The sequence below is a fragment of the Phodopus roborovskii genome, unplaced genomic scaffold (genome assembly GCF_943737965.1).
Source record: "Phodopus roborovskii unplaced genomic scaffold, PHOROB, whole genome shotgun sequence".
NCBI lineage: Eukaryota > Metazoa > Chordata > Mammalia > Rodentia > Cricetidae > Phodopus > Phodopus roborovskii.
In genome coordinates this window covers 10,408,590-10,420,883 of record NW_026126546.1, presented here as the reverse complement: position 1 = coordinate 10,420,883, position 12,294 = coordinate 10,408,590, and the positions used below count along the sequence as shown (strand labels likewise).

General features: G+C 54.3%; 1 protein-coding gene across 4 annotated transcripts in view; it reads left to right on the top strand.

The window, feature by feature from the left end:
• The window catches only part of Osbp2 (oxysterol binding protein 2), a 139,020-nt gene that overhangs the window by 114,759 nt on the left and 11,967 nt on the right, over nt 1-12,294 (top strand). For all 4 annotated transcript variants that reach the window (XM_051200438.1, XM_051200441.1, XM_051200440.1 and 1 more), the window contains 3 exons: nt 1,181-1,437; nt 11,103-11,295; nt 11,859-11,976. In XM_051200438.1, the coding sequence (XP_051056395.1) occupies nt 1,181-1,437; nt 11,103-11,295; nt 11,859-11,976 (568 nt within the window). The remainder of the gene's footprint in view (nt 1-1,180; nt 1,438-11,102; nt 11,296-11,858; nt 11,977-12,294) is intronic.

The window sequence follows — 12,294 nt, the reverse complement described above, 5'->3', positions numbered from 1 at the left end:
CTCCAGGCAGGTTAGCGTCCATGACCGTGTCAGGGGGTCTCCAGGCAGGTTAGCGTCCATGACCGTGTCAGGGGGGTCTCCAGGCAGGTTAGCGTCCATGACTGTGTCAGGGGGGTCTCCAGACAGATTAGCGTCCCTGACCGTGTCAGGGGGGTCTCCAGGCAGGTTAGCGTCCATGACCGTGTCAGGGGGGTCTCCAGGCAGGTTAGCGTCCATGACTGTGTCAGGGGGGTCTCCAGGCAGGTTAGCGTCCATGACTGTGTCAGGGGGGGTCTCCAGGCAAGTTAGCATCCATGACCGTGTCAGGGGGGTCTCCAGGCAGGTTAGCGTCCATGACCGTGTCAGGGGGGTCTCCAGGCAGGTTAGCGTCCATGACCGTGTCAGGGGGGTCTCCAGGCAGGTTAGCGTCCATGACTGTGTCAGGGGGGTCTCCAGGCAGGTTAGCGTCCATGACCGTGTCAGGGGGGTCTCCAGGCAGGTTAGCGTCCATGACCGTGTCAGGGGGTCTCCAGGCAGGTTAGCGTCCATGACCGTGTCAGGGGGGTCTCCAGGCAGGTTAGCGTCCCTGACCGTGTCAGGGGGGTCTCCAGGCAGGTTAGCGTCCATGACCGTGTCAGGGGGGGTCTCCAGGCAGGTTTTGGAGAGGGAATGGTATTGGATGGGGCCTCAGAGGGTAAGTGGGGTGAGTCCTTGAGGGGGTATATGATTCCAGGCATTGGGGATGTACATGGGAAGAAAGGCCCCAAGCAGGGGTGCACACGTGTTTGCAGAGCAAGGGGCAGTTGTCATGGCTAAGGATGGGCATAGAGTTAGCCGGAAGTATTCACTGTCCAGGGAGGCCTGCAAGATAAAGAAGGGAGTCCTGCCATCTCCTCAAGTGTCTGTGCTCCACCCAGCATGGCCTGCTGCGACCTCTGGCTGTGACCAGTAGAGCTGGTACCCTCTGTGTAGGCAGGCACCTGGAGTCCAAGCTGGCCATCTCTCCAGTTAGTCCTCCTTTCCCTCACACTCGCATTAACTCAGCTGGACGTGTGCGGGCTAGGCTAAGGTGCAGCAGCCTTGGCCAGGAGCATTGCCGAGCACTGTCTAGGGCACTGGTTACTCTGCTGTGGTGTTCTGCCATCTGCAGCCCAGACAACAGAGACTCACTTGGTTACGGAAGTTCTGCCTCTCTCTTTAGATGATTCTGAAGACGACGACGAAGAGCCTGCTGCCCCAGCTGACAAGAGTGAACTCCACCACACCCTTAAGAACCTCTCATTGAAGTTAGATGACCTCAGCACATGCAATGACCTCATTGCCAAGCACGGCGCTGCTCTCCAGCGCTCCCTGAACGAGCTGGACAGCCTCAAGATCCCATCAGAAAGTGGGGAGAAGCTAAAGGTTGTGAACGAGCGGGCCACTCTCTTCCGCATCACGTCAAATGCTATGATCAATGTAAGTGCTTCCACCAGATCCAGCTACCAAAAGACTCCCCAAAGGGGAAGGGCCACCCCCACCAGCTGCAGGTCCCTGATGGGTGGGTACTTGGCAGACAAGGCCACTGTTTCCTGGGTGGCTTTCCAATGCCAACTCCTTCCAACCGGTGCCAACATTCTGTTTATGTCATCTCCATCCAGCCATTAACTGCTGAAGATATTATTATTCCTTTATTCATGGAGCTAAGGACAGAACTTAGAGCCTCACACATGATAGCCAAGTGCTCCTTCATTAGGGTATAATCCTCCACCCAGGGACAAAGTATTCTCTCTCTCTCTCTCTCTCTCTCTCTCTCTCTCTCTCTCTCTCTCTGTGTGTGTGTGTGTGTGTGTGTGTGTGTGTGTGTGCACGCGCGCGCGCTACTCTGGAGATTCCGGGGGTTGACAGCCTTTGTGAATGGCAAGTGCCTTTACTACTGAGAATCTTACCAGCCCCAGTGGAAGCAAGGTCTAACCCAGTGTCTTAGGGTTCCTGTTGCTGCAGCAAAACACCATGACCAAAAAGCAAGTTGGGAGGAAGTGTATTTGGCTTACACTTTCATATCACAGTTCACCATCAAAGGAAGTCAGGCAGGAGCTGATGTAGAGACCATGGAGGGTGCTGCTTATTGGCTTGCTCATCATGCTCATCATGGCTTTTTTTTTTTTTTTTTTTTTCTTTCTTTTTTGAGACAGGGTTCTCTGTATTGCTTTGGAACCTGTCCTGTAACTAGTTCTGTAGACCAGGCTGGCCTCAAACTCACAGAGATCCACCTGCCTCTGCCTCCCTAGTGCTGGGATTAAAGGTGTGTGCCACCATCACTTGGCATCAGCCTGCTTTCTTATAGAACCTAGGACCACCAGCCTAGGGATGGCACCACCCACAGTGGGCTGGGCCATCCCCCATCAGTCACTAATTAAGAAAATGTCCTGGAACCAGATTTTACGGAGGCATTTTCTAACTGAGGTTCCCTCCTTTCAGATAACTCTAGCTTGTGTCAAGTTGACATAAAACTAGCCATGACAGCCAGGATAGTGTGCAACCACTCCAGCCAACTGACCTCAAATTCACTGCAATTCTCCTTTCTACCTTAGCCTCCCAAAGCACTGAGGAATGAGACATAGCTATTGGCCTTCAGGGGCTTCCTTTAATTTTTCTGATAAAAGGTAGTTGCTGTGGAACCTGCTTAAGGCTCATATGGGTGGAGAAAGCCAAGGCCTAAAGTTGCAAAGCCAGTTCTGCAGGCCTGCCCAGCCTACATAATGGGGACATTGCTGTGACCCTGACCCTTACAGCTGCTCCTGCTTCCTCCCTGTGTATATCCCAAAGTACAGGGACAGGAGATTTGGGGAGGGGGTGAATAGGACTTCCCTAGTCAGGGGGTACTTAGAGCTGGGCCTGCTGAGGGTTATGCCATCCATATAGAGCAAGTGACCAAAACCTACAAACTGTAACACTCAGCTCTGGGAGCCCACCATCCTTCCTGGGCCCTGGAATCCATGTTTCTGGGAATAGGGGCTAGGAAAATGTCTCTGTGGTGATAGGAATGCAACATTTGGTCATACTTCACAGAAGAATGACTCTCGAGATCCAGTTGTGGACACCTCTTTTCCCTGAGAGCAGAGGACAGAGGTAATGGCCACAGAACAGGCCCTGGCAGGAGAAAGTAAGGCTCAGGGTCATAGTGCAGAGGTGAGTCCAGGTCTCTGTGATTCCAGAGCAGCCACTGCCTGCTGCCTCGTGGGAGGAAATCAGCCCATACCTCCCACTGGCTGGAAATGGGAAGCAGGAAAACCTCACCCATGCTTCCTTTCCTGACAGCATCCATGGTCCCACAGTGTTCCATAAACCGCTCATTGCAGCACTTGGCCCTTACTCCTTGAAAGGACAGGACCTTGGCAGCCCCATGACCCTGTAACCTCCATGCTTGGCTCCAGGCCCAGCACACAGGGCTTCAACAAACCAGAGAGAGAGAGAATTAAAAAAAAAAAAAAAAAAAAAAAAAAACGAAGGGAAAATTGTGAAAGAAAGTGGGATCAAATGAATGGATTGCTTTGGTGTCTGGCAGACTTCCCCAGCGGATAATTTTTCAGCTGATAAAAGCCAACCCAGCAAATCCTGCTTGGGTGGCTGTGAATTAGCCTGCCGCTTAGGGAAAATCTCACAGCACTGATAGATTAGCTGAAGGTTGTGGAAGACCCTTGAACCTCTGTGCAGCATGGCTAGGTGCTTCGCCAAGTCAGTACAGGGACCCGTTCCAAGCAGTGTAGCATGAGTCTGCTATTTGGTTTAAGGACTGGATCTGAGCATACTGCAAGCCCACATTTGGGAAGAAAGCTGTCAGGCTCCCTTGTTTCTGCTGATGCTCAGCTCTGTGATGGAGCCAGATGCCAACTTTGGAGAACAGGCCTATGGTATGGTGGCTGGTGGGGGTGGAGAGGGTGGGGGGTGTTTCACTCTGCTTGCTTGGTGACAGAAATAGTCCTCCCTCTTCTGCCCAAGACTTTGTTCCTCACTGTAGCCGTGTGAAGTTGGTGTCGACTATAGTTTCGTCATCATCCTTCATGTTATTTGGGTGCCCAGAGTGGTCATTTTTGCCTCTGTCTTCCTCTCGGAGTGAGAAAAATATGTCTTACATTTGAGCAAATCTTCCTGTGTGGAGAATGGGCTGGCAGTGAGACATGGACAAATATTTGTAGCTATTTCATACACCCTGGGGACAGAGAAAAGGAGTCTGGTGGCAGAAAGGATGCCCAGTGCCACTCTGAGTTGAAGACTGAGCCAGCCAAGATACCTCTTGAGTGGGAACAAAGGCTAAGAGAATGGCCTTAAAATGCAAGCCCGAGCCCGGAGAATAAGGATGCCTGCTCTCTGACACCCACCACTTACTCCAGTTCCAGAGGGATTCCCCAGAATCTTTCCCCAGAAAAGGGCTTGTGCAGACAACAAGTGAGCAGAGCTGGCTCGAGGGGGAACATCCAAGTACACAGTAGGGATACGGAGTGAGAGGCAGGACTGACCCTGAACTCTGGGTCCCTAGGGTTGCCAAGGAAGCAAGCATCTCACAGGACACAGCCAGGCCCCTCCAGAAGAGCTGGCAGGAGGGTTAGTGGGAACCTGGGAAATCTTGACCGAAGGATGTTGGGAGATCCCATGGAGTAGGATGACTTGGAAGGATGAGCCTGTTGGGGAAGGCTGCAATGACAGAATGTAAGGGAGGTATAGGAGGTCTTAAGGGAATTAGGGATGGGGCATTCGACAGGTAGATGTTTATATTTCGCACCTTATAGTACTGAAACGTCATAGAAATTAACAAGTCATGAGGGTCTCTATTTGGGGCAATTACACATAGAAGGAAAGTAACCGAAGGGGCCACTTGGTATGGAGAATGGCTGGGACTTTCCCAAAGCCTCATTTGGTTCACCAACCTGGAGGCATTTGGGGCTCCTTGGGTGTGAGATGCCCATTGCCCTGGTCCTTCTGGGATCATGGAGCAGGCTCTTGCTAGCTGACCAGCATGCTGTCCCTGACAGCTTGCTCACTTAGGGTCTAGGGAGGTAGATTAAAAATAGATTCCAGAATTGTCTGAAATCAGCTGGTAAACCAGCAGCCAGATGGTGCGTGTTCCTGCCTGCAAGGGGTGAACTATTTTGAATGTGGAAAGGCTATTTTGGAGTTTTAATTGGAGCATAGAGCTGCCTCCCCAACGCTGAACATGCGTCACAGCCAAGAAGGCCCACCTAGGTCAGGGGAGGTCTGGAACCTTGGTGTTAGCCAGACCATGATGTCCAGACCAGGGGGGCCTGGCCTCACTACCGTAGACCTTGGCCTAGAGGGGACTAGGAAGGAATGACGACAGCATTGTGGCTTCACCAGATCACGGTGGCTCTGAAGTGACCCCAGTACTCCCACCACAGGTTTAGGGGACCCCACTCTTGACTCTGGACCTGATGGACAGGCATCTGCCACAAAATAGTAGCCTCTGGTTCGGGCAGCGCCACTCCCTCCCACCTGTGAGGTTATATTCAACTTGAGAATTGTAAGCACAGGGCCAGCAAGCTTCTCCCCAGTGGGAAGGTAGGACCATCTTGGTCCAAGCGTGTCTACTGGCTCTGGCCAACGGGGGGCACTCAGGGAGACTGTGCGTCCCTTTGGGCTCCCAGGCCATTGAAAAGCAAGGATGTCTCCAGGAATCTGGGACCACATGAGGATCAGCATGGTAGCCAGGCAGCCTCAACCCTGGTATCTTGGGGAGCCATCTACCCAGGAGCTGAGGCAACCAAGTACCTCTATAGAACATCTATCAGATGCATGGCAGGTCCCAGCAGGCCCCGGCCTAGCCACAAATGGAAACAACTGACCCTCCCACCCTCCCTTCCCCTGGGGTTATCAGGTTCTGTTGTGGACTAATGGCTGAAGATAGAGCCAGCCACACAGACTGAACCGTCCCTCTGGACAATTGGCCACCTCCCACCTCCTGTGTGAGCCCAGTGGCTGCTCATCCCAGGTCCCAGGCACCCTCCCTCCGCTACCTTCTTCATATCATAGAGGAGAAAGGTAACCGTGGTGATTGGGTGTCAGAGTGGACACTGATAGCTAGTTCACAGCAGGGTTCTCACTACACAGACCCTCCCAGGAGCCCGAGAGCTGCCATGGGCCCCACACAGGCCAGGCAGAGGGCCCAGGCAGGCTGACCCCACAGCTGCTGCCCCTGCCTGTGTGAGGGACCATGAGGTCACTGGCAAGATTAGGATTAGGGACAGCAAAAGCGATTAGAGCTTGCCCTTCTGGGTACGGCGGGGCAGAGGGTTCCAGGTCAGAAACTCTATATCCCACCTGCTAAGAAGAAAGGAAGAGTCCCCCGTGGGGTGGGGGTGGGGTGCAAAGCCCAGACCTTCCACCCTGGAGGTAAGTGGGGCCAGGCCTCCTTTGTGAGGTTCTCAAGCTGCATTTGGGGCATTTCAATAGGCCCCATGCCCTCCCCACAGGGAGCCCAGAGGCCTGGCCTGCATCTCTGGCCCTAAGGAGTAACCATGTTCCCCGTCACCCTTTCCCAACCCTAGGGAACTGGAGGAAGCAGCCGCACCTGGGAATGGAGACCTTATCCCAATCCCAAGGGCTAATTGACCCATAACTGTGTAGGCATCCCAGAGGCAGGTCCTTTATTCACAAGGATGCTGAGTTCTCAGAGGCAGAGGAACTAAACAGGAGGAGAGGCAAGGCAGCGCCCATGTGGGACCCAGACAGCTCTGGCTCCCAGATGGACTCAGTTCGCCTAACCTCCATGGACTCGGGATGTGAGCCCATGGGCGGGAATGGGGGGACTTTGGGTCAGCCATCTCCTGCTGATGGGAGGAAAGGAACTTTCTGGCCCTAGATATAGTTGTGGTAGAACCTCACAGGAAACGTGACCATGTCCGGCCTTGGCAGGGTCAGCCAAGCTTTCCCTACTCCTCCCCCACCTTTCCCTCACCACCCCCCCCCCCTTGATGGGCCCCAGGCTTAATCCAGCTTAGTGAGCACATCCCTTAGGGCACTGCCCAGCTCAGCATTCCAGGGCAGCAGGGCCAGGCTGTCTCTACAGTGTGGCCAGGATGAGGCCTGCGGAAGGCCAGTGGCAGCAGAGAAGACCCTGGGAGTTGGGGATGGATCTCAGGTAGGTGTGTTGGTGCTGGGGGAGGGAGACAGATGGGCATCTGGAGTCCACAACCAGCCAGCACAGCCCGTCTACGGCAAGGAGCCCCACTGGTTCACCTTGGTCCAGTCAAGTGAGCTGCTTGTTTTAGCGTGGGACACTCTGGGGTCTACATGGTCTCATTCTAGCCACACGTGGTGCAAATGAGACCCAGCTATCTGTGGGGTGTCTGACTCCCTGTCTCTCTGTCCCTCTGCACTCGTGGACCCCGAGGTAACTTCAAGGTAGACTGAGGTCACATATAGCCAGCGTGTGTCCAAACAGTCCGCTGAGGCAGCCCTGAGGTCTGGGCATCTGTGAGGGAGCATCTCCCAGGGGCTCCTCCGTTCCACCCTTGGATGACCAGTGGATCCCACATGGTCTGTGCTGTCAAGAGATTTGGGGACAGCAATAAAGGTTCAGCCTCACAGCATAAGCTAGCAGCACTGGCTCTGCGCCCTGGCAGTCACGTAGGTGACATGCTCAGGGACTGCACACACACCCCGATAGCTATGGACAAGCCCTTGTTTTTCCCCTTGCTTGTGCATGCTAGAAACATGGCTACCTCAGTGCTTGAGAGCATGCCCTGCCCATCTCTGAGCGGGGGAAGGTCTGCCAGGTCAGGAACTTGTGGGAATAAGCAGGGTGGGAGGGGTTCGTGGCGGCCAGAAAGGCTAACTATGTGGTGCCGCACATGAGGGCTAGGGCAGAGTGCAGCGCAGGAGATGCCTGGGGAGCGAGCCTTCTTTTGCTTCTTTTGCACAGGGCCTCTGACGGGGGCTTACAGGGTTTATTGCCATGACACTGATGTTTGCCATGTGCCTCCTTCACAGATCCTCCTCTGTGTTGATGGGAGCCAGGCGCTCTGCTCTAGAGGGGTGCCAGAGAATGCCAGAACAGACCCTGCACAGCAAGGGCCGGGGCAGAGGCCTCTGCGGAGCTGCCAGGGTTCCCACACTAGGAAGAACCTGGGAAATGATCGGGGGAGGGGAGGATCTCACAGGCCTCAGGACATTCACTCCTGATGGGGTCTGGCTCAGCTGGGTAAAGGGGACACATTCCAATTCCTGGGCAGTGCCTTGGGCCTCAGTCAAGGAGCATCATGGGAAAATGTGAGGAATCAGCCCATCAGGCCCACCTTGGAGATGAGCATGCCTTTCCCCCAAAAACCCTCTGCTGTGGTTCCCCCAGAGCCATCTGCACCTTCTGTGATGCCAACCCAACAGTGTGAGGGCCCCCTCCATGGCCAGCAACCAGGTGGCAGGGCCTGATATCAGCTGGGGCCAAACTTAAGGCTACGAAGAGTGAGTGACAGGAGAGCATGGGTCCCCTGGGAGCAGCAGCCAAGGCAGACATCTTCCAGATCTGTCCCCGTCACCTCCTTGCCGTGTGGCCTCGGAGCCCCAGCCCTATCCGTTTGTAATAGGGTGGCTGTCTTTTCTCACTGGCCTCACAGGGCCACAGGCTGGACTGTCGCTGGTTTGTCCAGAAGGACACTCTGCCCCCACTTACTTACTGCTTACTGCTGGAACAGAAGGAGCAAAGGGGAACCTTCTGGTCAAGCCACCGGGCCCAGCTCCACTCTGTCAGTTGTCAGGGTCCACGTGAGCACAGGCTCTGTGGACATTGTTGGCCTGTCTCCCAGGGAGGACACAGGCTGAGTGGCTTCACCGAACTCCATCCCTCCGGTCTCCTAGCATTTTCCACCCTCTCTCCTGGTTTCCCTGGGTGGCTCAAGCTGTCCCAGGTTGGCCTTCACCTCCTCAGACGGAGTAAGGAAGAACCCCGCCCTACCCCACGCCGTAGGTCTCAGCAGGAAGGTGGTCTAGAACCATGTTCGTTAAAGAAGTAGAGAGGCAATCAGCCCTCAAGCACCATACTGGGTCCCTATCCGGAAGCCAGGAAGGCCCCCAAGGCTTAGGCTGGTCATGGAGTGTTAGAGACAGCTGAAGGCAGAGCTGAAGGCTAGTCATTGGTCCATCCCTGCTGTGCAGAGGGGCCCCCTAGGGTGCCTCTGATTCTCACCTAATTCCATCAATGGAAGTAGCCACTGGGCTGGCATGCATTCTGCACACTCACTGCCATCCAGCAGTCCCATGGGAAGAGGGTCAGTAGAGACAGAAACAAACTCTGCATACAACTGCACAGAGGCCAGCAGCTGACCTTAGCAGGAGCTAGGTGAATCCCTGGGCTGAGTTAGAGGAAAGGTCTGAGGACCCCAAGGGTTGAGGGCATGAGCACTGGGTGTCTGGGCAGATGCGGCTGGTGGCCTACAAGGCCATATCTGGAGAGTGGCCCTCCGTGCTCTGTGTCACCACTGTTCCGACGGCCCTCTGAAAGGACACTGCATGTATTGCTCCTATGCCCCGTGACAGTGTGTGACACACGTGACGCTCAGTGGTGTGTGGCTTAGTGCAGTGGCAGAGGGAAAACATTGCTGGGGAAGTGGCAACTGCAAACACTTATGTGCGGGCTGGGAGCCATGCCCCTTCTGCTGGGTTAAAGGGTCCATGACAGGGAAGTCTAGTGGTCGCTACCTTAGACCACCCCCTGCAGAGATAGCTGAAAGCAGATCTGATGAGCCAGCCCTGCTGCATGGGAATGTAGTGGAACCACCTATGGATGTAAAAAGACTCCGTATCGTAAGAGGCCACGGACTTGAGGAAACTTAAAGGCAGCGTAATGAATCATTTGTCAACTTGACACAGCTAGAATCCGCCGAGAAGAGAGTCTCAATGCCTGGGCTAGGCTGGCCTGTGGGCATGTCTGTGGGGGTTGTCTGTGCTAGGCTGGCCTGTGGGCATGTCTGTGGGGGTTGTCTGTGCTAGGCTGGCCTGTGGGCATGTCTGTGGAGGTTGTCTGTGCTAGGCTGGCCTGTGGGCATGTCTGTGGGGGTTGTCTGTGCTAGGCTGGCCTGTGGGCATGTCTGTGGGGGTTGTCTTGAGTTAACTGATATGGGAAGATGCCAGCCCAGTGTGGGTGGCACCATTCTCTAGACAGGGATTCCTGAACTGTGTAAGAGCAGAGAAATGGGGTTGAGCCAAGCAAGCAAGCAGCCGTGCGTGCATTCATTTCTTGTCTGCTCTTGGCTGGATATATGACTAGCTTCTAGAAGACCCACCACTGTGGTTTCTCTGCTAGGATAAATCATAACCTGGAGTGTAAGGCAAACAAACCCCATTTCCCCTCCGTCCTTTTTTCTGTTGGGAATTTTATCACAATACCAGAACCGAGGCCAGAACAGTGTTAATGGCAGAGAATAGTGGCACCCACCTGTCATTCCAGCACACAGAAAAAAGCAGAGACAAGATGTTTGTGAGTTCTAGATCATCCTGGGCTATGTAGTAAGTTCTTGGTCAGTCTCAGCTGCACAGTTAAATACCTCAAAACATAACCCCATGCAAAAGAAGAAAAAGAAAAAAGGCAGAAGCATGTGATAGGGACAATAAGGTGACTTGGTGGAATGTTCCAGTGTTAGTCCCCCCCTTTTCTCTATGTGTGTATCATTGGAAAGTGAACCGAGGGCCCTATCACTAAGCTATAGTCTCAGCCCTATTTCTACTAAGGCTAAGTCACCCATCTGTCCCTGATCGCTCTATAGCCCAGGCTGACCTTGAGCTTATGATGTTGCTTCAGCATCCCACGTGGATGGAGTTCCAGGCCTGTGCCACCATGCCCAGCCAGTCTTCTGAGTCTTCTCAAACAAGGCTTGTTAGCTCTGAGCCAGGAACTGTGTAGCTTATCGTCCTTTTTGGCCAAAGCCAGGGGATAGCCAAAGAGACTAAGGCTACCTTGGATCCCACTGGGGACCTAGCCCAGTGAGGATGTTCCAGCAGACAGCTGAGGTCCTAGCCACGAGGAGCAATAGGGGAAGGCAGTAACTATAGGCCAGGCGTGCTCCAAATGGAACCTGGCTGAGACAAGCTGACTATGCTTATCTAAGGCTGACATGGCCATTGGTCCTCCTCAGGCCTGCAAGGACTTCCTGGAATTAGCAGAGACTCACAGCCGGAAATGGCAGCGGGCTCTGAACTATGAGCAGGAGCAGCGCGTCCACCTGGAAGAAACCATTGAACAGCTGGCCAAACAGCACAACAGCCTTGAGAGGGCCTTCTGCAACACCCCCGGAGGGCCGGCCAACCCCAGCAAGAGCCTCAGCGAGGGTGCGTGTGCAAGCCAGGCTGGTGCCAGCCACACACACACACACTCATCCCCTCTTCCCAGCTGACCACATCTTCTTTCTACTGTGCCTCTCGGGCCCCATAAATCTGTCCCTTAAATGACCTCATGTCACATGGGCTTATCCCAAGGAGGACAGACTGCCGTCAGTGGTGCTGTATGTCCTGTACCTGCCACCAGGTACAGCCCCTACCCACCTGCCACCAACTGGCAACAGCCCCCACCCACCATGTTCCAAATGTTCAGTGAGCCCAGCTGTTCTGTCTGGGGCAGGGTTGCCCGGGTGTCAGGTGGCTGCCTACCTAACATCAGGCTAGGGGCCATCACAGGTCCCCTGGGCAGGGGATTTGGGCCACAGGCAGTCTGAGCAAGCATGGACAAATCAGGAAGCTTCTGGAAGGAAAATGCCTGTCCCAGCAAAGCTAATATGGAGGTCCGAGTGCAAGACAACCAGGATTGGGTGTCTGAAGTGGGCAGGCGAGGCCGGTGGGGTTAGAGGGGACGAGGACAGGGTGAGGCTGCTAACGGAGCGGCTCTGTGTGTCTAGGAAGCTTCTTGACTTCCAGAGGGGAGAACAGTGAGGAAGATGAAGATACTGAGTACTTTGATGCCATGGAGGACTCTGCATCTTTCATCACCGTAATCACCGATCCCAAGGAAGACAGGTAGGATGCTTGTTGAGCATAGATGGAGAGAGAGGGAGGGAGAGAGAAACTAGGTATGATGGTTCGCCTCTTTAATCCCAGTACTCTGGAGGCAGGGGGCAGTGTATCTCTGTGAGTTCAAGGCCAGGGAGCTCCAGGTTAGCTCCAGGTAAAGACATCTCAGTAGCATTTTAACCCACAGCTGGCATCGCCTGGTCTTCTGAACTTCTGACCTAACACCAGCAGAGTCCGACCGTTATGACTCTGCAGCCAGGGTGGTACTGCTATCCTCACTCTGAGGATGTTGGGCTCCCTATAACCGCCTGGTCTTCCTGCCTG